The 27462-nt window shown below is 36.8% G+C and overlaps 1 protein-coding gene across 1 annotated transcript in view; it reads right to left on the bottom strand.

Moving 5' to 3' along the window:
• The window catches only part of LOC124237544 (sec1 family domain-containing protein 2), a 395727-nt gene that overhangs the window by 301913 nt on the left and 66352 nt on the right, over window positions 1–27462 (bottom strand). Inside the window, exon 4 of the mRNA XM_046657300.1 lies at window positions 16700–16875. Within this exon, the coding sequence (XP_046513256.1) occupies window positions 16700–16875 (176 nt within the window). The remainder of the gene's footprint in view (window positions 1–16699; window positions 16876–27462) is intronic.

Genomic DNA, 27462 nt, shown 5'->3' with positions numbered 1-27462 from the left:
TTCTACATAATGTAAGCTCCACAATAGAAGACACCTTATTTTTCCAGTTTACTGATGCAGCCTCAGTGCCAAAGAACAGTGTCTGTTGTCTAATAGTGCTCAATAAATATTTGCTGGTTGGATGGATGGACTTTATGTGCTGGCCACATAAGAAATCAACTCCATTTGGAGGTCATTTCATTAGCACTGCTAGAAAAGCAAAATGCCTTCGCTTCTAAACTTTGGTCTATATTTTCCTTTATCTTTTTTTACTCTATTCTCTTGTCATGCTAAGGAGAAACACACTGAATTAGTCCTTTTCCCAATCAGTACACAAATTATTCGCAAGGAGAATTTAAATCAGGTGAGTGCCATCAGGAACTATTCTGGTCAGTAGAGAAAAGTGCTGATGCCATATGTCTTGTTTAGTGTATTTATCATATTTAAATAGGCAGCTCTCCTTTAAAGAGTTATATTTATGGGATTACTGCTAATATACCTTTTTCTTTTCTCTTTCTCATTCAGACTATGATATTAAAAAGAAATATCTACAGAGGCAAAAGAAAACAAATCCATGTGAGGGGATGGACTATAATTAGTTTTCGGGTGGTGAACATGACGCATTCTACACAGAATTCGAACTACATTATGATGTTCATCCGAAAATAAATAAGTGAAAAAAAATTATAGAAAACAAATCCATCAAACAAAAGTTACCTAAAAAATCAATTAACTAACAATATTACATATATGAAAGTTTCACGTAATCTTCTTCCTATTCACAAAACACCTTGATGTACTCTGCATGTATAAATTTTTTATTGTTTTCACATTTTACAATGTTTTTCTACCAAAACTAAAGTTAAAGAATACAAAGTTTAAAAGTATGGCTATCAGTAAGTGTTAATAACCAGGAATGCCAAACTCAAATTTTTCCAATTTCATTTCCTCATTTTTTCTATTTAAAAATCATGAATTCAAAATGTTGCAAGGAAAACAAACTTCAAACACTTACTAATACATCAAACAAAACAGCAATACTAAACAAAACAACTCACCAAAAAAGAGACTATTCCAACTCTACATGGACAAAGTACAAAAAGGAATCTTTTGTACTTTTCTGTCAAACCACAATAAAGATTTTTTTTTTTAATCACATGAGTGGATAATAACTGAATTAGCTCCATGTGGCAGGGTGGTAATCTATCAATTTTTAACATATATTTTCCCCTTCAATAGGCTTTTTGGCAATTCTGTTTTGCTCATTTGCTACTTTTTTAAGAGGTCAAAATTTAGGAGGTTAAAAAAAATTAGTTCCTGCATACTGTGTGAGAAAAAACTCCTGTTAAAAACATACGGTACAACCAAAATGTAAGTGCCCAGCTGTGGATTTTTTTTCTGCATAAATATGAAATGACATAAATCACTCTAGAAGAAGTGTTTCCATAGTATTTGCAAAATGACACTGCAACACTATCACGCAAGTTACAAGCTAGAACTTCCCTACTGGAAAACACTGAAGAAAGAGAGTACTGAGGAAGGCCACAGACACTGCTCCTCCCAAAAAATGTCTCTCTTTAGGAAATTTGGATCATTTTATGTTCATCACTTCAAGCATCTACACATTCTGGAGAAAAAGAGACAGACAGGCTGATCAGCTTCCATTCAGCACTATTCCACTCTGCGCTGAGTCCCTTAACTCAGAAGTAAAGACCAAGGGTGACCAAGGGGGATACCAAGGCACAGACACGCAGTCAAGATGCTCAGGTAAACCAGGCTGGGCCAAATACTCATGGTGTCCCTCACCAGAAAGAAAGTTGAGATCCTGAACAAATATTTCTCCTACTTTTTAGGATTAGAGGCCTCTGGCCAAAAAAGAAAAAACTCCTAACAAATAATTCATCCTACCTAGGCCTTTGAGACTGGTAAAAAATAGAAAATGAAGGCGAAATACACACCCAGGCCCAAGCCTGCCATATAGTCTCCGGTACCCACTAACGTCAAGCTAACCTCTAGCACCCTCGGAATCCTTAAGTCAGAAGTGAAGTGGTGAGGTCTTCTAGATATTCACTCGGCCTAGGCATAGGCTTCCTTTAAAAAGACCTGCTATGAGCCAACCCGGTGGCGCAGCGGTTAAGTTTGCACGTTTCGCTTTAGCGGCCCAGGGTTTGCTGGTTCAGATCCCGGCGTGGACGTCGCACTGCTTGGCAAGCCATGCTGTGGTAGGCGCCCTACATATAAAGTAGAGGAAGATGGGCACAGATGTCAGCTCAGGGCCAGTCTTCCTCAGCAAAAAGAGGAGGATTGGCAGCAGATATTAGCTCAGGGGTACTTTTCCTCAAAGAAAAAAAGAAAGACCTGCCATTAAGTTCTACACAAGATTCCTGTAAATGGGCATAAGCAAGACTTGATTTCTTCAAGGCTGGCTAACATTAAAAAAAATAAAACATCAATTAGACAGCATTATTTCCTTCTATTCTTAGGGACTCAGATGTTTAAAAAAGAAAAAAATAATCCCAGCAACCATGGGGGAGGCCAGCGTACTACACACAACTAGAGGGAGTGGCTCAGGACAGAAGATTCAGTCATTGCAGGGAAGTACAAACCATTATTATTTCCCTTTTGGTCAAGCAAACCAGAATGGTTGTATTCTTCTTGTTTTTCACAAAATCAAGATCTACCCAGATGTGCCTTCGGCTACTGGCATAGAGTCTGTATTTGAAACTTTTTTGGTAGACCCACAAAACACTAGAACCAAAATTGTTAGCCTTGAACTTACTTTGCCTGATTACTAACTCTGGCTTCCAGCTGGAATAACATATGATATCACGGCTTCCAAGGCAAGCCCAGTTTAAAAGCAATAGTTTACTTAGCATATATATTCGACTCTCACTTTCCAATCAGATGCTTGGCACAAATTCACATAACTCCAAAACCTGGCAATGTGCCCTCCCTGGGCAAAGACCAAGAAGTTCATGGGTGTTTTTTTCTATTTTTCATTCGTGTCTCTCTTTTATTATTCAATAACAATAATAATGTGATAGTGAAGAAGAATAACAATAAAATAAAATATTCTGCAGAAGAAAAGTGAAATTGAGATAACTATCCTTAGGAAGAAAAGTGTAAGTCTCATAAGGTTTCAATAAAAGGCTTGTTGAGGAGTAAAACTCAAGACGAAAATCTAACCTGGATGCCAAATTTATAGATATATCAAGGAAAAACAAATTAGTAGGAAATGTTGCATTTTCATGATCTCAGTACTCAGAGATGAGGTTATCAAATTAATGCATTTAAATTGAACACTTAAACAACGGGTTATATAGACCCTATTGTATTTAGAAAGCTTTTTTATCCTAATGCCTGAATAAGCATGAGTGGAATATAAGAAGAAAGCGGCCAACAGTCATTTTGATGCCTTGCCCCAGGACAAATATTCCGGCAATAAATAGTAGAGAAGGGCTTGGCCTCATTATCAGACAGATCTGGTTTTAACCTGGCTCTAACACTTACTAGCAGTAGAACCATAGTCAAATTCATAACTTGCCCCACCTCTGCTACAGACTTGAAGGCTCTCAAGTCTGAATCAGCAGTTGAAGAAATTTTTTATAAATGTATTTATAAATTGGATGAGAATCTAGGACTTATTTTTCTCACAGAGGCAATACTATAAATTGCAGTACCTAGGTACTCGACCAGCCTAGAAAATCCTACTTCATCTGTATCCTTGAAAGTGCCACAGATGGTACTAATGTACTGATATCTGATCCACATTACAAAATAAACTGTTTGTACATCCAAGAAACATTTATGTGTTTTGGTTTTACAACTTCACCTTCTAGCAGGCAGTATGTGCTCAATAGATCGTTCTTACACAGATTGGAATAGAATACTTTCTTTTGGAAAAGGCTCTTCAGCTTTTTCCCTCCATCTGGAAGTGACACCGCTCTTGGCAAATAACTAAAGGGCAGAGGCTTCCCTGGAGAAGAGAGAAAGTAATGAATAGATAATTTATATTTCTGAGAACTAGTAAAGCTTATTCTATCTATAGATGAGATGGTATCTCCCCAGGTGTTCTGAATTGGGGGAAAAAAAGGAGTGGAGGTCTTTTGAATTAATAAAAGACTCTAATCACATGAGACCCGAAGGACTAATATGTTAGGCTACTCAGGGCTCTTTGTTCCAAATGTCCTTAATCTGGGACTTTTTTCCATAAATTTCCCTGGAAAAATTTAAAACTCTAATAATGTAGTGTTGCACTGAAATAAGTTAAATCTCATATAGTATTTCCAAATATCCCATAATCTAATGATTAAGAACATAAGTATCAAGACAATTCATCATTTTGATTACTTTCCCATGAGATCATAAATGATCAGAATTACAAGGCTTAGAGCAGAAACTTCTGTGATGAAAACTGAAGTAAAAGATGATCACATTAATTACAATGTTTGGCTGCTATCACAAAGACTCAAAATTATAGTGGCTTAAACAAGATAGGAATGTATTTCTCCCTCACATGAAGAACCAGGTGGTCCAGGGCTGGTATGTGTTTACGCCATCTTCAGCAAACTGACTATGTTCTTCCATCTTTTTGTTCAGACATCTTGAACACACAGCTTTCTCTCATAATTCAAGTCAGCCACGCCCATTTTTGCCATCCTGGCTGCATTTCAGCACACAGAAAGGGGAAAAGGAAAGGTACCTACCTACCTATTTAGTGCACAGCCTGAAAGTGGCCCACATCACTTCTACTGGTGTCTCATTTGCCAGAACCTGGCCACGTCTAGCTGCAAGGGTAACTGGGAAGCGTAGTCATTATTTTGCGTGGCCATGTGCTATGTAAAAAGATGAGACTAGCTGGTGAAAACATTAAGAAGCCTCTTCCCTAAAGGCCATAACAAGATGTCCCTTTTGACTGTGATAAATCACTCAAATATTTATCCATTTATTGCAGGCACCAATCTGTGGAAAGCAAACTCCATATTTACAATAAACTTCTCAAATTCCCCTGGGCAGGCAGTTAAACCTGCTATTGCAACTGTGAAAATGAAGGTTCTGCTTCTGGGACATACTCACGAGTAAGGTCAACAATGTCCCCAGGCTCACTTATCTTACCTAGCAGAGGGAGACAATAACTATGTAAACAAAATAATGTCAGAAAATGAGAAGCAAATATAAAATAAAACGACACCAAAAACTGCTCAGGGAAGGCTTCCTTAAGGAAACGGCATTTTAAGTTTTGATCTGCACCAGCCATGAGAAGCGTTCGGAAAAGAACAGTCTAGATAATCAGAAAGACTAGCAATTGCTAGAGCCCCAAGGTTCTCTGTTTGTCAGAATCAAAGGTGCTTCAGCTCTAGCCTTCTTTATGTAGGCCTGCTGTGCAGAAGAAGAGCAGTGTGTGCGAGTGTGTGCATGCACACACGTGTGTGCACAGGTGCGCTCAGGAAGGGGAGATCTATAACACTAACACGGAAGTAAAACATAACAGCCAAGAATAATGTGGAATACTCCAAAACCAAGAGAAAAAGGGCCTGGAGCAGTCTATAGAGAAAGAAGGAGAAACAAAGCAAATGGTTAAAGAAGGTGAGGGACAGCACAGCTTTTGTATTAAAAAATTATTTGTCTTCACTTGCTCTAAATAGTGCTTCTTGGTGTATATGTTTCTCAAATAAAGTTAACTTACTATAGGTACATTTTTCTAACTAAATTTCAATTCAGAATGAGCAATCAACAGCTACGAATAAAATGTCTTACATGTTTTTAATCAAAATGAGTTATATATAAAACAGGTAAAAAAAATAAGCAAATTTAATCATTAACCATTAACTATTTGTACATTAGTATTGCTTTAAAACACTAATGATGAGTTTATTTTAATTAGGATAATCTGTCATGATGTTTAACAATTTAACGGCACTGTTTTTACATTTAAAATATTTCGCAATTCATATTTCACTAGGGACCCAACTGAGTCAACACATTCTTGAGCTACCCAGGAATCCACTCATAAAAATCTTAACCTAAGACCTCATGGTGCCAGCCTAAGAGGTCATCCCCAAAGCATCTATCCTTTGGTCCTAGAGCAGACTGGGAGAAACCCGAGAATCACTAAAGTAATCATGATATATTCACAGCATACTCCACCAGTCACAAACTTCCTGAAAAAAAGATCACCGCCTTAACTTATGAAAGGTGCTACAGTGAGCTGAATACCCCAAGTAACAAACCTTTTGTCATACTTATGGCTGGTGATGGCAAGGGGTCACTCAAATGCCACTTATTTGTCCAAATGGCTTTGCCAACACAGCAAAGTCAGGAAGACATCAAGTCAGACCCAAAGTTTGGGGGAATTTTCACCCACTTTCCACTTTCAAAACCCCATTTCCTTGACTCTAAGACACAAGCAAGAAAAAAAAAATACGGCAATTAAACTAAAAAATGCCATTGATTTCAGGATGCATCCCAATTTCTGAAGTGTTAAAATGTGAAAAAATGGGCATCTTAGAATCAATGAGAAATGGTAGTATTCTTCTAGCCAAATCTGTCCCTTTTGTTTTCAGGATGGAAAATGACCTTCACTATTTTCAGCTCAATCATCAAAAAAGAAAGTTTGCCTCTGTATTTTGTCATCATCTCCCTGATTCCAACCTCTTTTTGTATACAACTGCTTAATACAAAAGTCTAAAGAGGTAACTGATAAATCTCCATCTAACCCTTCTCCAAAAATATTTAAGACATTTCAATCAAAACAACTGCTGATTACTGTAGGGCTCTCCAAGGACTCTACCAAAAAATAGCACCCCTCTTCCCAGGCATGGTTCTGAACAAGCTGAGAAATAAAGCAGAGTTAATAAAGACATAGTCCAAATATCACTTTTATTAATGATAAAGGCCAGACTGGGTGGTGGAATGTTAAATCTGTTAGCCAAGTTGGCTTGCTCATATGGAAATCCAGAATCAGGCAGCCCTCTCCTCCAGGTCACAGGGAAGCCCTGACCAAGGCAGGCCTCCCATAGAGAAGCAAGGCAGAACGCCTGCTGCCAGCTTGCGCTAAAGAACAGGAAAAGTGGAGAAAGAAGAGGAGGCTGCCACTCAATAAGGGCTGATCCTGATTCTGAAAGAGCTGAGCATCACCATACTCTGAGCAGGCAGGGTCCCTCCCAAAAGGAGCAGAGGCAGAGTCGAACCCATTCAATCACCCCAAATTTGTCAACCAGATAAAACACCCCTCTCCCTACGAGAAGAAGGAGTAAACTGTCAGAGAGATTAAGAATGTGCCTAGGAAAACCCCTCCTCATGGGAATCAGGAGTGGGAGAAGTAGTTCTTATCTAATACTTGCCTTTGTAGTTATTTTGAGGCAATATTGTGAAAAACACTGTGATATAATAAGAAATATATATTTGATCTCTGCCCCAGTTCCTAGCACATAGCTCCTAAAATCCTTGTAATTTCCTGAGCAACAGAGGTACTAGGAGCACCTTTTATTTTAATATTTGTTCTTTGAGCCCAGTTCCTGGTACACAGAACTCCTAAATCCCTTAGAATTTCCTGGGTGATGGCAGCATCTTTTGTTCTATTGAGGTGACTCTTGGTGGGCTTCCAGAAAGCTCCTGGATGGGGGCTGGTCACCAGAAAGACCAAGCCACGAGTAAAAGCTTGGAAATTTCAGCCTCACCCCCAATCCTCCAAGGAAGGAGAGAGGGGCTAGAGATTGACTTAATAATTGGTCATACCTAGAAGATGAAGCTTCCATAAAAATCCCAAAAGTAGAGAGTTCAGAAAGTTCTTGGGTTGGTAAACACATCTACAGGTTGGGAGGGTGATGCACCCAACTCCACGGGGACAGAAATTCCTGCATTAGGGAGCCTTCTGGACCTCACTCTACGTACCTCTCAATCTGGCTGTCCATCTGTATCCTTTGTAATATCCTTTACAATAAACTGGCAAACAAATGTTTCCCTGAGTTTTGTGAGCCATTATAGTAAATTATCAAACCTGAGGAATGAGGTCATGGGAGCCCCGATTTATAGTTGGTTGATCAGAAGTATGAGAGGCCCAGACTTGCAACTGGTTTCTAAAGTGGGGGGCAGTCTTGTGGGACTGAGCCCATAACCTGTGGTGTCTGTGCTAACTCCATGTGGTTAGTGTCATAATTGAATTGCAGGACATCCAGTTGGTGTTTAGAAAGTTGGAGAATTGGCTGGTGTGGGAAAAACCCCTACACATTTCGCGTTAGAAGTTTTGTGAGTAGAGTGAAAAAGAAACAAGAGGTTTTCTTTTAAACATGCTCCACAATTTTCCTTCTCAGGACAAATCCTATGAAAAATCTCATTAATCTGTAAACAACACTCAGGTCTGACTTGGAGGATCACCTTTTTCCACCTCTTCCTTACTCTTTATCCAAAAGATATCACCAGCACTTTTGCAAGTGACAAATCATTATAAAACAGGACCTCCCAAATGCTGGTGAAATTAGGAATGGAGCTAAAATGAGCCATTATATTTCTAAGCCTAGCCATATGGCTTGGGACCTAATAGAAGCAGCAGAGGAGTGAGAAGATAAAACCCACCAATTTGTTATAAGGCAAGCAGACATACTATTATTTAGTTTAGGTAAACTTGATATGTTATAGCTGAGAGATTCTGAAATTTAGTATATCATAAAAAAACTAATCCTGCCTATTAAAAACTACTTTGACAACTAAAAAAATAGTATGTCTACTTTTCATTGCAAAGATAGATAAAATTTAAAACTAAAGCAACATTTACCTGGGTTATCTTAAGCGGCTTTATGACTCATTTATATTTTATTTCAAAATCATTTTCCAAGTTGGATTTTTTAAATTAGAAATGTAGATTCTGCCTAAAGAAATAACTGGAGATAGATATTACATATATATTTATAAGTACGTTTTTTAGGAAGTATAAACACAGCTGCTTCCTCTACTACATAGCTTGCTATTGTTTTATAACCACAATAAATTACGGTCAATAAAAGTTTTTCTTTGTGAATTAGCATAAAAACATCAGATATACATTGCAGAAACAATGGGATTTAAATCTAGTTTTAAAGAAAAATACTATCAAACATTATCAAACGTAAGATAAAAAGACAGTAACATTTTTCTAAGCAAAAGTCTCATCTTTCCTTAGTAAAATTTAATTTAGAAAAACAAAAGCTTGGTGAGAATATGTTAAAGGCACTACTTGGATAAAATAAATTGGCATTTGCAATATTTTTGGCTTAGCAAAAAGAATAAATAATAATAACTACCATTTATTGAGCACCTACTATATGTTGACCATTATACTTAGTGACATACATACATAATCTCATTCAATCCTGACAACAACATTTAGACGAGGAAACTGAATCAAACTTTCTTACTAGACTACAAAAAAAGAACTCTTCAGAGGCAACTACCAAATTAAGTGAATCTGTACACTGATTAAAAAAAGCTGGCCAGTGCCATAGCAGTTAAGTTAGTGTGCTGCGCTTCGGCGGCCCGGGGTTCACGAGTTCGGATCCTGGGCACAGACCTATGTACCACTTACCAAGCCATGCTGTAGCAGGTGTCCCACATATAAAATAGAGGAAGATGCCCATGGATGTTAGCTCAGGGCCAACCTTCCTCAACAAAAGGAAGAGGATTGGCGGCAGATGTTAGCTCAGGGCTAACCATTCCGCCCCCACCCCCCAAAAAAGCAAAGCTACTTTTACAAGTGAATGCATTCCTTAATAGAATCATAACTGTATCCACATTCAGGTTAAACTTGTTCTTTTCTACATTTTAAACTTGAGACAGAAACAGAATTATTTGCTAATTAGCACACATGTACTGAATACCTAAAACACAGACTGTGATATTGGACCTTGGAGATGAGGGAGAGAAAAAGGAGTTGAGAAGATGCTTTATCTCCCTTGGTTTTTAAAAACATATTCACTGTTAATAAACGTTAGGTTTTTCTGAACAATACTCAAAAAAGTTTTGTTTTAAGCACATAGCATTCTCTTTCTGTTATTTTCCAGAGCCTGAGTCAAACACAAGTCTTAGGAATAGTACTCAGATCTGTTGCTGACTAGTCATAAAATCGCCAAAACCATTGAGCCAAGAGATGGCAGTAAGTAGAAGAAATGCAGTAACCTATGTTTAATTATAGGTTTCCAAGATCAATTTCCTTTTCTCAACCAAGGTTGTCTACAATGCTACTTAGGCCATAAAGTCAACATTGAGGTTACAGTGATGGAGGCCTGGTAAAGGGTGGTGGAAATGAGTCTCCAAAGAAATAAACAACTCTCCATGCAGGCTGAGATTTGTATCTAGGTGGCTCTCAAGCCCTTTGGAAAAAGCTAGAAGTTGCCCTCATGCTCAAAATAAACTCAGATGGTCTACTTTCAAACCAAAGTCTGTAAAAGGGATAGCTACAGTATATTATGACTTGTTACACTAATGGCTGAGTGTATACTATATAAAATAAGCATGTTCATAAACAAAGAGCAATTACGATGGCCAGTTTATAAGTTTGCTTCTGCTAAACTCTGACTTCTAAGGACCCAGAAATGGCTAAGAACACAGTGCTAGCCAGGGTAATGTGCAATTATGATAAAAATAGGGTTTTAGTATTATAAATGCTTACCTTTTTTTTGCTCTAAAATATTACTTTATTTTTTATTGAAGGATAACTGACATACAATATTATATTAGTTTCAAGTGTACAACACGATTTGATATTTTTACATATTACGAAATGATCACCATGCTAAGTCTAGTTACCATCTATCGCCATACAGTGCTCTTACAATATTACTGACTCTATCTCCTAAGCTGTACATTACATCTCCGTGACTTATTTCTTTCTTTTTCCCAGGCTTTTTAATCCTTTTCTACTTGCTGAAAGAACCACACCATTAATGTGGTCACATCTGTGTCAATCTAATATGAAACAAGATTCCAAAAATTAATTATAAATGTAAGACGGTTTAGAATTAACACTGTGTCAAGATTCTTCAGAAAACTCTAGTGAGTTGAAGGATTATCATTCTTGGGGAAAAAACTGCTGTGCCTTGTTTTGAAGCACTTTTATTAGATTTTGGAGCCAGGGGCTCACTTTAGAGGACATCAGTGTTGGGCAGCAGAGGTTGAGGAGGTGGTCCACGCAGTAGGGCAGATGGGAAGGAAGGCGGTTGTAGCAGGGACCTAGAGCAAGTTATCAGAACCCAAAGGAGTGAAAAGAGTATCTATGGTGAGAGGCAATGGCAGCCAGTGCAGGGTGTCAGAGCCAAAAGAGAGGGAGGAGGGCACCTTCGCATAGTGGGTGGTAGAGCCTAGCACGGGTTGTTGGAACCCAAGGGGGCAGAGAGGACATCCACATGGATGCAGGAGGGAGTGAGAGTCCATTGTAGGGTTTCAGAGTCTGAGCAAGGTGAGGGGGTGTCCAAACGGCTATCAAGGCTCCTGTGGGGGGCCGGGGGTACAGCATCTATGTAAGGTGGGGAGGGGTGCAGGGAGGGAAGAGGGGAATGAAGCAGCAACCCTACATGGGTGGTCAGAACCAAAGGAGGTGAGAAGGGGAGCCATGTGAAAGTTGGGGCAGCAATATCCCAAGACAGAGTGTCAGAGCCTGAGCAGGGAGGTGAGAGCATTCAAACAGGCAAGTGGCAATGGCAGTACTCTGATAAGGGATGTCAGAGCCTGCAGAGTGAAGAGGGCACCTGTGCCATGGGAGCAGCAATGGAAGTTGGCATGGGGTGGCTGGAGCCTGAGAGGGGTGAGGAAAGCACGAAAGAGGCGGAGGCAGAGGCAGCACGGTGCAAGATGTCAGAGCTCAAGCAAGGTGAGAAGGGCATCTGCATGGAGAGGTTTCAACAGGGGCGTCTTTGTGTGACGTGAAAGAAAACATCTATGTGGGCGTGGGCGTGGGCTTGGCCATGGCCCGGAGCACGAAGACAGAGCCCAGGTGAGGCGAGGAAGGCATCCTGAGAGAAGCAGCAGCTCTCATGGAAGATTGGTCACGTACAGATGGCTTTATGAAGTCATTAAATACGTGGAGGGTAATGGGAGACAGGTTCCTCACTGTCAGAGAAGGGAGTTAGAAATAAGGAAAAGGAGAAAACTAGAATGGACCCTGTGGTATTAGATTAGAATTATGACAATAGTATCAACTCATGATTTTTAATAAAGAGATATTGGTATAGGTATAGGTGATACAGATAGATATAGATACAGAAAAAATATAAGGAATAATTGATAAATCCACAATCGTGGTAAGAAATTTTAAAACATTCTACCAGAAGCTAATAAGTGAGATAAAGAATTAAGGAAATTATAGCTTTGAATCATCCAATTATTAATAATTATTTATATTATAATAATATATATTTTATTATATATAATATGTAAGTATTATATATAATTATTATAAGCTAAGAGACATTTATGGAACCCTAGAGACAACAATTAGAGAATAAACATTCTTTCTGAGCACATATGGAACATTTATAAAAATGAATCACATATAAAGGAAGTCTCATAAATAAGGAAATTATATCACTCAAAACACATTCTCTAACCACAATCTAATAATCAATTCAAAATAAAAGTTTTTTAAAAGACCTCATACATTTATAAACTTAAAAAATATTGTGCAGTCTAAGTAATAAACCAAATGAAAAATCATAATAGGAATTGTGAAATATTTGAATTGAATAACAAGAAAAACAATCAAAACTTTTCGTCTAAGCTACAGCAGTATTTAGAGGGAAATTCACAATCTTAAATACATTATTTGAAAATACGAATTTAGAAAAAAGAACAGAATAAAACCAAAAAATATAAAAGGAAGGAAATAATAAAGATAGGAACAAAAATTAATGAAGTACAAAACAAAGAGCACAAATGAGTATTTCAAAACAAGAAAAATAAAACATTCTTTGGAATGACCAAAATCAATACAAGAGTGAATGCAATAAAAATACTAGGCATTAAAAAAAGGGAATATAACTATATATTCAAATGAGATTTAAAAATTTTAAGAGATTTCTATGAATAAATTTATGCCAATTTGGAAATATAGATGAGGGTCTGGCCCCGTGGCCGAGTGGTTAAGTTCGCACGCTCCGCTGCAGGCGGCCCAGTGTTTCGTTGGTTCAAATCCTGGGCGCGGACATGGCACTGCTCATCAAACCACGCTGAGGCAGCGTCCCACATGCCACAACTAGAAGGACCCACAGTGAAGAATATACAACTAGGTACTGGGGGGCTTTGGGGAGAAAAAGGAAAAAAATTAAAAAATCTTTTAAAAAAAAAAGAAAATAGAGATGAATGGATAATTTAAGGTAATATAAACTACCAAAATAACCTCAAGAAGAAATAGAAGAATTAGATAGATCTATAAACATTAAGTAATTAAATTGGAAGTAAAAATCTAAATCTAACTACAGCAAAGCAACAGGTCCAAATAATTCTTCAGGCATATTTTACTTTATTTTTCAAAGATTGACACCTGAGCTAACATCTGTTGCCAATCTTCTTTTCTTTTTTTCTTCTTCTCCTCAAAGCCCCCCAGTACTTAGTCGTATTTCTAGTTGTGAGTCCCTCTGGTTGTGCTATGTGGCACGCTGCCTCAGCATGGCCTGATGAGCAGTGACGTGTCAGCGCCCAGAATCCGAACCAGCAAAACCCCGGCCAAGCGGAGCGTGCGAATTTAACCACTCGGCCATGGGCCCGCCCCAGGCATATTTTACTTTTAAGCAGCTGATAATTCCTCTCTTATACAAACAGCTCCAGAGAATACAAAAACAAACACTCTAACTGATTTTATCAAACTACTATAACCTTAGTTTTAAAACCAGACAATGGCAGCACAATAAAGAAAAATTATATGCTAATCTCACCTATGAGCATAAATGCAAACAGCTAAATAAAATATTAGCAAACTAAATCTAGCAATGTGTGTATGTGTGTGTGTGTAGGATCAAGTTGAACTTATCCCGGGTATGCAATAATGACTATTTACCATTAAAAAAATTATAAATAAAATTCACCACGTTAACAATTAAGGCAGAATAAAAACTACATAGTCATCCAAAAACTTCAGAATCTGCATTAAATAAAGTTCAATACTCATGAATTATAAAAGCGCTAACTCAGCAAACCAGGATTAGGAAGGAACTTCCCTAGCCTGATTAAAAACAAAACAAAACCTCAGCAAACATAATAGTTAACAGTAAAATTTTAGAACATTTTCTTTAAAGTCAGGAATAAAATGAAGATGCCTATTTTTATTGCCTCTTTTGAACAGTGTCCTAGTACGCCTGGTCAGCACACTAAAAAAGAAAGTGCTATCAAGTGTGGAAAGGAAGACACAAATATAAATACAAATGCAAGGTTGTTGGACATGTGACCACTATTCAAAAGTCAAGAGTGTTCCTATATGCCAGCAATAAATAATTAGAAAATTGAATTTTCAAAAATTCAATTCACAATGGCATTAAAATCTTTAAAGTACCCACAAATAAATCTAATAAGTCTCTTTTATGATAAATGCATAAAACTAGACATATTTATTTTTAAAACACTGTGGCATTAATTCTGTGATAGATAAAGTGACCAGTGGAACAGACTAGAAACTGAGAAATAAACCCACTTTTATATGGGATCTTAGTATATTACATATCAGTAGGAAAAGGATAAATTTCTTTTGGCTCCAAATAACAGAAAACCAACTAAAATAATTTAAACAACGGGAAGAATTATCATCTCACAAAACAGGATATTTCAGGCAAGGTTCAAAGTCATCAAGTTCATCACCCAGTTCTGTCTGTCTTCCTCTGGATCTCAGTGAGCCCCCTTCCTTATCACAAAATGCTCAAGGTGTCAAACATACAAAAAGAGGCAGAAAAAGGAGACTGTATCTTCATTATGTATCTTCTTTCAGGGCAAAAGAAAATCTTTCCTAGAAACACGTCCAGCAAACCTTCCTTTGCCTGTCTTTGGCAGGAACTGCTAAACCAATCATTCGGTGGAAAAACAAGAATACCAATATAGTCTGACACCAGTCAGGATTTGCCTGAATCACGTGAGAAAAGAACAGACACTGGAACAAAACTGGTGTCATGTCAACATGAGAAAGAGGGAAATGACTGCTGGATAAGTAAGCTACAGTTCAATGGAGTAGTTCACAAATGGTGTGGGGAGACTAGACTATCCATATGGAAGAAAAGAAAATTAGATCCTAATAATATCATAAACAAAAACAAATTCCAGGTGGATTGAAAATTCAAATGTCAAAAGTAAAAGTTAATTTTTAGTAGAAAAAATAAAACTATATTTAGAAATTAGGGGTAGAAAAGGATTTCCAATATAAAATATAAATAAGCACACATAATAAAGGACAATATTAATTAACTAGACTCCGTTAAAATTTAAAACTTTTATACAATAAAATATACAGGAATTAAAGTTAAAAGACAAACCACAGCCTGGGAGAAGTACTTGCATGATATGAGACAGTTTCTTCTGTTACCCAATAGATATAAATGGGCAAAGTATAAGAATGAGCAATGGACAGAAGAGAAAAATTGAATAGCCAGCAAATACTATAAAAGATGCTCAGCCTCATCAGTAGAAAGAGAATTACAAATTTATACAAAGAGCTAGCAATGACTCACTATAAAAAAATGTTTGATACTAGTGAGTGCTGGACAACATGCTGGGAAACAGTCATCGATTCCTAGCAGAAAGGTCAACTAGTTCAACTTCTTTGGTGATCACTTTGGTGATATTTAGCAAAGTCAACAATATGCATGGTCAACAATCTAACAATCCTCTCCAAGGTATATATCCTAGAGAAACTCTTTCACGTGTGTACCAGAAAACATGTTCCAGAATACACACACACTCATACACACAAATATGGAACAGTCTAATTATACATCAATATGGATTGGATAAATAAATTGTATATTCACACAGTCAAATAGTACAGTCTAGTTTAAATGAATGAACTAGATCCATATACGTCAAAGCATCTCAGAATGTTGAAAGAAAAAGCAGGTTGTTTAGGGATATTTATGATGTTATATCACTTACATTAAAAGTAAATCCATAGGACAATACTCTGTATTATTTTTGGAAAAGTAAATATTTAATAAAATATAGAAAAAAAGGAATAAAGCTTGTGATTACTCCTGGGAAAGGAAAAAGGAGAAAAGGGGAAGCATGAAAATGTCCCACCCCACATACAAATCTCTTCATAAAAACTACAAATGGAGTTTGCCTCCCTTCATCTTTTACTGAGCATCATTTTAAGTCATATGCTATATGTTGTTTAAGGATTAGAGACTAGTTAGTGTCAGAAGAAATGTAAATAGCAGTTATATTCTACAGGAAAAGTAGCAAGGATTGAATAAAGATGCTAGGAAGATCAAGAAAGATCCAAATGGCATAAAATTGAAAAGAGGTTTTCAAAGTTTAGTCAAATGCTCAAAAAACAGTATTGAGTGAGAAGCCAAAGATGTCACTGTCAAAAAATAAGTAAATAAGGTATGGAAAAAGTTTCTACTTGAATTTGAATTTGGGGGCAGGTAGAGAATATACTATAGGGCATATGTCAACAACATCATTTATTACTAAGACTACAATAAATATCAAAGTTTTTCCCAGGAAGTGAAAATTTTAGTTATTAATATCCCAAGAAGCTCCCAGAGCAACATACCTGGAGAAGGAGCCTTTCAAAAGCCAGAAAGTTGTCCCACTTGGCAGTGTGCGGGTGTTTCAGAGTTTGAACTGTGGCCAGCCCAAGCTGGAGGAGACCACAGTGATTCACTAGAGCTTTGAGGTTGTTCTTGAAGAGCTGAATATAGGTCGTGAGCTGCCCCGGAGTGACTCTCCCTGGAGAAACAAATAATGTATCAATATACCCTCTTCTGGGAGTGGTAAAAATAATGACAAGAATGCTATTAAAAATACTACTGCCTTGGGGCCGGCCCAATGGTGTAGTGATTAAGTTCACTTGCATGCTCCGTTTTGGATCCCGGGCACAGACCTACACACCGCCTGTCAAGCCATACTGTGGTGGCCTCCCACATACAAAATAGAGGCAGATTGGCACAGATGTTAGCTCAGAGCCAATCTCCCTCACCAAAAAATAAAAAGTACTACTCCTTTATATTGGCACAGACCTTCCGAGCTGACTGCAAGCTTTCCTAAGCTACTGTGATTCTTACAATAACATGGTGACAACAGCAAAGTTGAAACTATTGCCTGCATTTTGCAAGTAAAGAAACAGATGTTAAGTGATCTGGCCAAGGCCTTATTGCTAGGAGAATTCATTTTATAATTCTGCAATACCCCACAAATAAGTTCTCAAATAAATTCACACAAGTAAATATTTGTTGAACTCGACATGGAAGCTCTCCAAAACACATGATACATCAATCTAGGAAGCAAAAAGACAAGATTTCTAATTGTGTGCATATGTATTTAAAGCAAAAGGAGAGGGGGCCAGCCCCAGGGGCCGAGTGGTGAAGCTCGTGTGCTCCGCTTCAGTGGCCCAGGGTTTTGCTGGTTCGGATCCTGGGTGCAGACATGGCACCACTCATCAAGCTATGCTGAGGCAGCATCTCACATAGCACAACCAGAGGGACCTACAACTAGAATATACAACTATGTACTGGGGGGATTTGAGGAGAAGAAGAAGGAAAAAAAAAAAAGAAGATTGGCAACAGATGTTAGATTAGGTGCCAATCTTTAACAACGAAAAAAAGATAAAATAAAGTAAAAGGAGAAACCTGTCAAGACTATAGCTGAAACTTTATCACTGACATCAGTGGGTTCATGACAATACTCATGAGGATAAAAGCTGGCTGTTACGTGGAACAAAAATGTATGGAGAACTGGAGTGGCAAAAACACTAGAAGATGAGATATCAGAAGGAAGGGTTTAGTATGAGTGACTCAGCACATTCACTACAATTGTCCTCTAGATCTAGAACAAGAGACCCCACCTCATAAAAGACTAGAGATTGTACCCAAAAACATCCCACAAACAAAAAAACACCTGTTGAAGATTCACTCCTTCCCAGCCTCTAAGTCCAACTTTTGCCTAGAGCAGTCCTTCAGTTTAGTCAATTCCCACTCTCCAGGCTGGCAAATTTCATTCCTGCCATTCATCAGTGCTATAAACAAAACTCCTAAACACCACAGATTCTCCCCATTGAGTGAGAAGGCAATGCGGCCAAATAAGTCGTGTAAATCTTTCCTACACATCTTATCCACACTGTGTTTGTGGGTTGCCTGAAATTCAAGTTTGTACATATATACCTAAATGCACAGTCATGTGCCTAGGTCCTGCCTCACAGAGAAATCCAAGTTTGTCAATATTTGGCAAGTAAACCACCTGTATTTATTTAGCACTTTACAGTTTACACAGTGCAGACATGCCCTCTTCTGATTCTCATAGCAGCTCCATGGGACAGTAAACAAGGCCTGTGCTGCATCGATTAGACCCACCTGAGGCACTGAGAGTTCAGTGTATTACATGGTGCTAAATGGTAGAGATCACTTAATAAATGATTTTTGCTACAGATCGTAATACACAAAATAAAGACCTTGCCACAGAAATTTATGAGCCTGCAACATATTCTATCTATCTTTTCATTACATTTTTCGAAGAGATCAAGAATTTTGAAGTTCCTTATAGCCAGTTTATCAGGGTGACCATCTAAAAAGAATAAGAATAGTGGGAATGACAAGTAGGTAGGTGAGTCCCTTGGTAAAACTTGGTTCATTCCTGATTCTCAAAGCAGCAAGCTAACGATTTGCTTACTTAAGTATTCATAGAGAAGAGCCTCATTAACTCTTTGTTTGCTTTTGAATCAGGGTTATCCAGGTATAATTTACATACAGTAAAATTCACCCTTTTCAGGCGTACAGTTCTATGAATTCTGACAAATGCATATGGGTGGGTAAGCACTATCACAATCAAAATATAGAACATTTCTATCATTCCAAAAAGGTCCCCTTCTTTGTAGTCAACTCTCTTTGCCCAAGCCCTGTCACCGTGAACACTTATGTTTACTGGATTTCTGTCCCACAGTTTTGCCTTTCCAGAATGTTCTATAAATGGAATCATACAGTATGGAGCGTTTTGAGTGGGGCTTCTTTCAATTTGGCATAATGTACTTGATATTCATCCATGTTATTGCCTGTATTAATAGTTTGCTCCCTCTTCTTGCTGAGTAATGTTCTGTTGTATGAGTGTGCCATAGTTTATTTAGCCATTTATTTAGCCATTCACCAGTTAATGATCATGTATGTTTAACTTTAAGAAACTAGCAAACTGATTTCCAAAGTGAGCTGTTCCATCTGCAACATATGAGAGTTCTATTGCCTCACATCCTCATCAGCACTTGGCGTTGCCAATTATTTTTATTTGATCCATTCTAATAGGTGCATAGCAATTGCATTGTAGTTTTAATTTGTATTTTTCTTATGACTAATGATGTTGATCATTTTTTCTTGTGCTTATTTGCCATTCTATATATTTTTTGGTGAAGTGTCTGTTCAAATTGCTTGCCCATTTTTTATTAGATTGTTTATTTCCTGATTATCAAATTGTGAGCATCAACTTTCATTAATTCATTTATTCAACATATATTTCTGTGCCAGGCACTGTTCTTGTTGCTAGGAATAAACCCATGAACAAATCAGACAAAAATCTCTGTCCTCACAGCCAATAAATAGACAAATGACTCCATGATGTTCTAATTAATTCAGTCATTTCTCTCTTAGGGGATGGGGACCTTTTGTGCAAATGGTTAACATTTTTACTCAATGACATCTTCTGACACCTATTAAATATCAATATTAAGTAAGTGAAAACAAAATTTCATACAAAACGGTTTCAAATCTAAGACTGCCATGAGCTTCATTTATTTGCTTACACATTGTACTGCTGGTGATCGGCAAAGTGGTTCCTCACACAGAGCGTAGTCTATCAAGAGAGATATTCATTAAACACCTATACAAATAATTACTTAATCATGATTGTCATAATACTGCTAAAGAAAAATACAAAATGTCCAGAAAATGTGAAAGGCTCTATATGATGCAAAACTGCCTACCTCTCTAGCTCTGTCTCCTCAACTCAAGGAGGAGAAGTAAACAGGCTCAAAATACATACAATCCATTTGTAATATAACTGCCTTTTAGAGAAACCACAAGAAATGGAAATCATCAGAAAGTTGACTTAGATTTCTCTTGTAATAACCATAGATCAATTTAAAAGTGTATCTTCAATTCAAAAACATAGTTGAACTTTTTATCCAGTTAGTATTTCCTAGCTCAATCTCATACTGAGTTACCATATTTACATACTGCCACCTTCCCACAAAAGGCACTTGATCCAAAGGAACAAACGGGTGTATTTTATAACAGGAAATGCCAACAAAACACTACACTTGTGAATTTAGCAATTTTTCACCCTTGCTGCTCCATTCTGTTCCCTCTGTACATCTTTTTTCTTACACAGACATGCCAGTAACACTTCACTAGATACATCTCGAGAGCAGATTTTTTTTAATCCATAACATGCTAATTGGAATTAATAAAAGAGTACTTCACACAGACGCTTCAAAATATAGACTAGCAACATTTAAAAAATTTTAAACTTAATCAAACCCTACATAAAATAAGTCAAAATCACTGACTATCAAAAATGCTACAGTGAGACTAATGACTTAAGAAAGCTTCTCAGTTCATATCAACTAAAACAGCAAGCAACTAGAACGAGGGGTAGAAAAAGTAATAGATGAAACATTTATTCATATCTTACATTACAAAAAAAAAAAAAAACTTGTCAGGCAGATTTACATGGTGATTTAAAAATGTCAACCCAGAAGGCTTTGCAACACATTCTTTAAAGCCGTAAAAACAAGGGTTACTTTATATAAAGACTGCATAAGATATAGCAACTTTTTGAAAAGTGACAATTTTGAAATTTGAAAAATGGTTTTCAAGTAAGAAAAGCTATTAGGCTTTCTTTTTCCTTTTTGTATGTCTTAAGAAAGAAACAGCCTTCTGATTTTAACTTAGCTAAGAGAAAAACACAAAACTTTATCAACCATCAATTCTCTCTATACTTTAAAACATTAAAATAGAATTGTCTCTTGGGGGCAAGGGTACCAGATTTGGAAAGCAAAATGATTTAGTATTTTAATATTATCTGTGATCCTTACAAGAGTAATTCAATTGTATTATGGAATCTATTTGTCCATTTGCTACATATCTATTTGATAAGTAACTTTCTCAATCTGTTTCATGGCTTGTTAAAATATATTTAAAATATCTACACATATATGACTTTTGTTGATATTCTTAAAATAAAGAGGACTCTGCCAGTGCTATGTTTGATTTAATCCCAAAATTGTGTCTTAATGGTAGAAAGCAACCACCATCAGAAATTTTGTCTAAAACATCATATTTAGCTACTAAATATCTTTAAAAAAAAACATAATATAAGAAATAATAACTGTCATTGCATGCTTTTTATTCAACATTTTCCTGAAAACCGAGTGTGTGAAATTTGAATAACCAAACATGTGTTTTAGGATTTGACTCCCAGAAATCAAATGTCAGCATTTCATTTGTCTCCTTTTCAATCATTTCTCTAAGATAATAAAGGCAAAGTATATTAAAATATTTAAATATAATATGTTCTGCTAAAACTCTGGTTTATTAGCTCACACACAATTGACAAACAGGAATAATTTCAATATTACACAAAAATCACATCTGTTTGTTATTTTTCCTCATTATTTTAATATTTTGTGCCACCAAATAACAGGAGCTGAACACAAAGTAAACAAACACAGCCGAACACCACAAGCCACAAGAGGAAGTGAGCACTGTATGTAGCACCCACACAGCCCTGGTTCTTCCTCTTGGCTCTGCTCCGCCACGTGTTCTGTCTAGGAAGTGCTTCCTGTTGAGTCTCCCTGATGTTCAGTGCATTTTGCCTTTGCCTCCATAACTAAACGGACTCAACTCCTCTTCACATCCTCTTCCAGTGAGCTACCTTCAACTCTTTTCTTCACATAAAGTCCTACATATGCTGTAACATTTCTTTATTTATAGGAATTTACCATCTTCTTTTTACCTTCTTCAATAATTTTATTTTTAATTTTTTACTAATTAATTTTAGATTTGCAGAAAAGTTGCAAAAATGTTAGCATTTTCCTTATACCCTTCACTTAGGATTGCTTTGGCTTTTTGGGATCTTTTGTAGTTCCACACAAATTTTAGGATGTTCTATTTTTGTGGAAAATGCCATTGGAATCTCGATAGGGATTGCATTGAATCTATAGATGGTTTTGGGAAGTATGGACATTTTAACATTATCAAGTCTTCCAATCCATCTTTCCATTTGTTTGTGTCTTCTTCCATTTCTTTCATCAAAGTCTTGTAATTTTCAGTGTACAGATCTTTCACATTGGTTAAACTTATTCCTAAGTATTTTATTGTTTTTGATGCTATTGTGAATGAAATTGTTTTATTTGTTTTAAAGATATTTTGTTGTTAGTGGATAAAAACACAACTTATTTCTGTATGTTGATTTTGTATCCTGCAACTTTACTGAATTTGTTGATTAGTTCTAACAGTTTTTTGGTGGAGTCTTTAGGATTGTCTATATACAAGATCACGTCATCTGCAAATAAAGACAATTTTACTTCTCCCTTTCTGATTTGGATGCCTTTTCTTTATTTTTCTTGCCTAATTGTTCTGGTTAGAACTTCCAGTGCTGTGTTTAATAGGAGTGGTTGGAGTGGGCACCCTTGTCTTGTTCCTGATTTTAGAAGACAAGCTTTCAACCTTTCACCATTGAGTATGATGTTAGCTGTGGGCTTGTCATAAATGACCTTTGTTATGTTGAGGTATATTCTTTTTTTTTTTTTTTGGAAGATTGGCCCTGAGCTAACATCTGTTGCCAATCTTCCTCCGTATCTTTTTAAGTGTGCTAATATTTTTATCCAGATTCTCTTTTTTGTTAGTGTTCTGATTATAAATTTGCATAGATTTTTGAATGGACTTCTGCTAATGATGTTTTTGTATGATGAGCCCTGATGCCTAGTATGTGATTTTGCAAAACAAGTTTTCCAGGAATGCATATATGTGATAATAAAAACACCCATGGCAATATACAGACAAAGGTCGTGGCTCTACTAAAATTAAACTATTGGTTGGTAGGCAGCACCATCACGGAAAATTTCAAATGTTAATTCAACAGCTGACAGAGAACAGCCAGAATCTTGTGTATGAAAGATAGTTTAGGAGGTTTGTAAATTATGTACAAAAGCCTCACAGGGTGGACTGAGCACACAGGTTTACACCCTCTCCTCATTCCGTCAGAATGACAGAAAGGAAGAAAAAGGGATAGGAATACACAACAACAAAGGGATCGTGAGATAGTCCATAAGCTGATAAAGGAATCCAAGCACTTTCGCCTCTATCTGTTGGTTATCTTTGTAACTTACATTATATAGTTAAACTTTCTTTTTGTTGTCAACTTCAGATGGTACCCTATGGCTTCTCATGTGTTAAGAAGAAGATATTAGCCCCCCCTACACTCCCCTTCACTTATTTCCCCTTTCATCTTTCAAATCATCTGGATTTTTATTTTCACCTGGTCAAGATAGATAGTGTTTATATTTTGTTCTATAACCATGATTTGATCTTATGTACTTTTTCTATAGTTTGATTTGAAAAGTTCAAAATCAATCAATACTGTTTGTGTCATTAGGAACTATACAACTATTAATGACAGAGCGAAACTGTGTGCTAAGATTACATTGCCTTATGTATAATATGCTCCTGGAATCCTCAATGGCCTTTTTTCTTTTGGCATTACCTGCCTTAATCAAAGCTTTAAAGTCTTCTAGTCTCAAATACACTGTTTCATCTTCGGAGTTTTTTTTTTTCTTCTCTGAATGCTTTACTACCAAACCCCTTCATTCTCCAGTTCCATCACAGGTGGATTGTTCTCTAGGCCTTTCTGCATAGCCAGTAGCCTGGAACTCCTTTTATTGCTTTCTACTCTTGGAAGACTGGTTTGTTAAACCCCTGATTTTTCTTTCTTGCTATACTGCCTTGTTTTGCTGGACATCCTCAAGTAACTTCCTCAGAAGAGGTGTGCAGAAAGCAAAGGTTTTTTTTTAATGTCTGAAAAGGCTTTCTCTTGACCTCAAAGTTGCATAATAGTTTATCTGGGTCTAGAATTCTATGTTGAAAAGAATGCCTTGCTTCATTATCTCCTGGCTCAGGGCTGCTGATGAGGATTGACTGCTATGCTTATCCTTGCTCCTTAGAAGGTGAGCTTCTTTTTCCTTTCATTCTCTTGTATTCTTAAGGATTCATAGTGATTATGTCTAGTTTAGAGGTTTTCTATTCTTCCAACTTGCTTCTCAGGAAGGCCATTCAATTTAACCATGCCTTTCTTCCTATCCTCTGCTTTTTCTCTCTTTCTGAAACCTCCAATAGTTCCAAGACCTCCTAGATTGTTTCTCTATATCATTTATCTTTTCTGTCATCTTTTTAATGCCCTGTTCTTTCTATATGTTAGATTTCCTTGATTTATCTTTAAACTTTGGCTGAATTTTATTTTCACAATAATATCCTTATTTCCAAGACACCTTTTTTTAAATAACAGCTTTATTAAGATAAAGCCATAAAATTCACCAAGTGTACAATTCAAGTGGGTTTTAGTATATTCACAGAATTGTGCAGTCATCATCACTATATAATTTCAGAATATTTTCATCACCCAAAGGAAAAAGCCCATACACAAATTTCCTCATTATAAAAAGATACACAGCTATAAATGCACACATATTAGAATATATGCTGAATGAAATTTTCAGTTGGAGACATAACTGTACTTAGTTATCCCAGGATACTGGGAAACAACAGAAAGGAGAACTTTGTGTATATGTGTGTGTGTGTGAGGAAGATTTGCCCTGAGCTAACATCTGTGCCAACTTTATATGTGAGATGCCTCCACAGCATGGCTGATGAGTGGAGCAGGTCTGCACTCGGGATCTGAAGATATAAACTGGTGCTGCCAAAGCGGAGTGCACAGAACTTTAACCACTTGGCCATGGGGCCAGCCTCCGAACTCTGACTTTTTCATATAATAATACCATAATCATTTTTTATCATAGTTTTTAAAGAAACTTTAATTGAAGTATAAATTCCTGGAAGGTAAAAGAGGAATGGAAGAGTACTAAATGATGGAGCAACACAAACCATAAAAATAAACCTCTTACTTATCCTCAGCTGCCCAAAAAGGCTTTGCCTAGAATATGTGAAAGGGCACTGCAGCAAAGAGGGAGCTACCTGCCTAGAAGGTATGAGCAATTCTAGACTCAGAAGCCTCAGGTATAAGGGAGGTGAAAAGTGAGGAGCACAACATAAAGTAAAGCATACAAATCTCAAGGGTACAGTTTAATTAATTCTTACATATGCATCTATCCATGTAACCACCACCCAGATCGAGGTATAGAATATGTCCAGCACTCTGGAAGACTCCCTCCCATACTTACCTAGTAAATAATCCCCCAAAGGTAAACCATCACTTTTATCTCTATCACCACAGATCATTTTTTTCCTGCTTTTGAACTTCATACAAATGGAATTATACATATGTACTCTTTTGTGTCTAGCTTCTTTTGTTCAACATTACCTAAAATCTCAATTTCTTTTACTGCGTTTTATTGTTCTATACGACTACATCAGTTTCTTTAACCACTCTGCTTTGAGGGCTATTTAGGTTTTAAAGTTTGGGGCCATTATAAATAATGATGCTATGAATACTCTAATAGCCTTTGGTGGATGTAAGCACTCATTTCCACTGGATATGTGCCCAGCTGTGAAACTGCCGGGTGGATGTATACTCAGCTTTTAGTCAATACTGTCCAACAGTTTTCCATCTCTGTATCACTCTCCAAACATTTTAAATTAAATTTGATTAAATTTAACATAATGTAAAAACTATTATGTAATGTTTAAAATGAGGCACAATTGTATGATTAAGTTTCCTTCATGGTATTTTATGCTAGGTAGCCAAAATCCTAACGAGAGCGAGAGAAAAAATCACAATGGAAACCATATTGCCATTCTATCAGTATGCACCTTATTCTTATTTCTGTCATTATTTGGTTACCTGTTTATTTACTTACTTTCTTACCTAGTTACATAGAAAAAGGCTTGGAAGGCAAGATACTAATTTAGGAACAAAGGTTATGTTGAAGAGCAAGATGGTGAGGAGAGGGGATGTACATCCACTTTTTATTTTAGATACATTATGATGTGAATTTTCTAGAAGCATGTGCTAGTATTACTTTTTAAATAGTGTCTTGGTTCTGAAATAAAATCATGTCTGTCTCCTGTAGAATGAACAGACATGTATTTTTCTCTGGGAAATGTGAGTTTATGACTACCACTCACTTGTACAAGGGACAAAGCATTGCCTTTCAACAGATACAGAAATAGAAGAGTAATAATAACTGCCTGCTTCCCACCTCTACTGAGGTCAAAGGTCAAAGAAATATGGTTAACATGCAGGTGGAGAGACGTAAGTCAGACATGAGAAAAAAATTTCACGATCATGATGAGTATTAGACATTGAAACAAGTTATTAAAAGGGGAATAGGGAAGACATTATAAATCTTTGCCCGTGGGGATCTGAAGGGCAGTATATACAGACATCTGTATAGTGAAACTTGGATAAAACCCAGCTGGGAATTGACGTCCATTTTTATAACACCATAAATACTGACAAAGGTTTTCTGGGATATCCTTTAAATAGTGTATGTTTCTTGTTACATAGATTTTTGAGCTCTATAACATTACAAAGACAGAATAAGAAACTAATGTGAAAAGAGCATTTTAATTATATGAATCAATTCAATCAAATGGGTCCAACAGTCAGAAATTTATTGCAAGGTATGTTTTCAGGAAAGTATAGAATAAGGTATAACTGCTGAAGGCCCAGGGGTCACAAATAGAAAATAAACAGCTCTCTCTGAAAGTTATACAAAACAATGAAGGATGAAACGACCAGAAATGTTTATGGTTTGGTTTTCTTTGGAAAGGCAGATTTCCTGAGGCTAACTGCATCAACGATTATAAACTCAGCAGAGAGCATGGAAGGGAACAGATAGACTACCCGTTATCCAGGGGCCAGATTACCAGGCTGCCAGGGAAGGAGTATTTCCTGGGTGGGTCCACTCTCCTTGGAAAGGAATTTCTGCTCTTAGGGGAGCTTCTAAGTAAAGAGACTCCCATCCTGCAGCCATAGGCCTTCTCGCATCATTCTCGCCGGGTTTTTAACTCCTAGCCCATATTCTCATGTTGAAGATCGCTTATGTTGAGAAAACATAAAGATTAATGAGAGGAAGAGAAGGAAAAAGGGGAAGAAGAGATG

This window comes from Equus quagga, chromosome 3, assembly GCF_021613505.1.
Source record: "Equus quagga isolate Etosha38 chromosome 3, UCLA_HA_Equagga_1.0, whole genome shotgun sequence".
NCBI classification, from domain to species: Eukaryota; Metazoa; Chordata; class Mammalia; order Perissodactyla; family Equidae; genus Equus; species Equus quagga.
The sequence above is the reverse complement of the archived record's forward strand: the minus strand, read 5'-3'. Positions and strand labels throughout refer to the sequence as shown.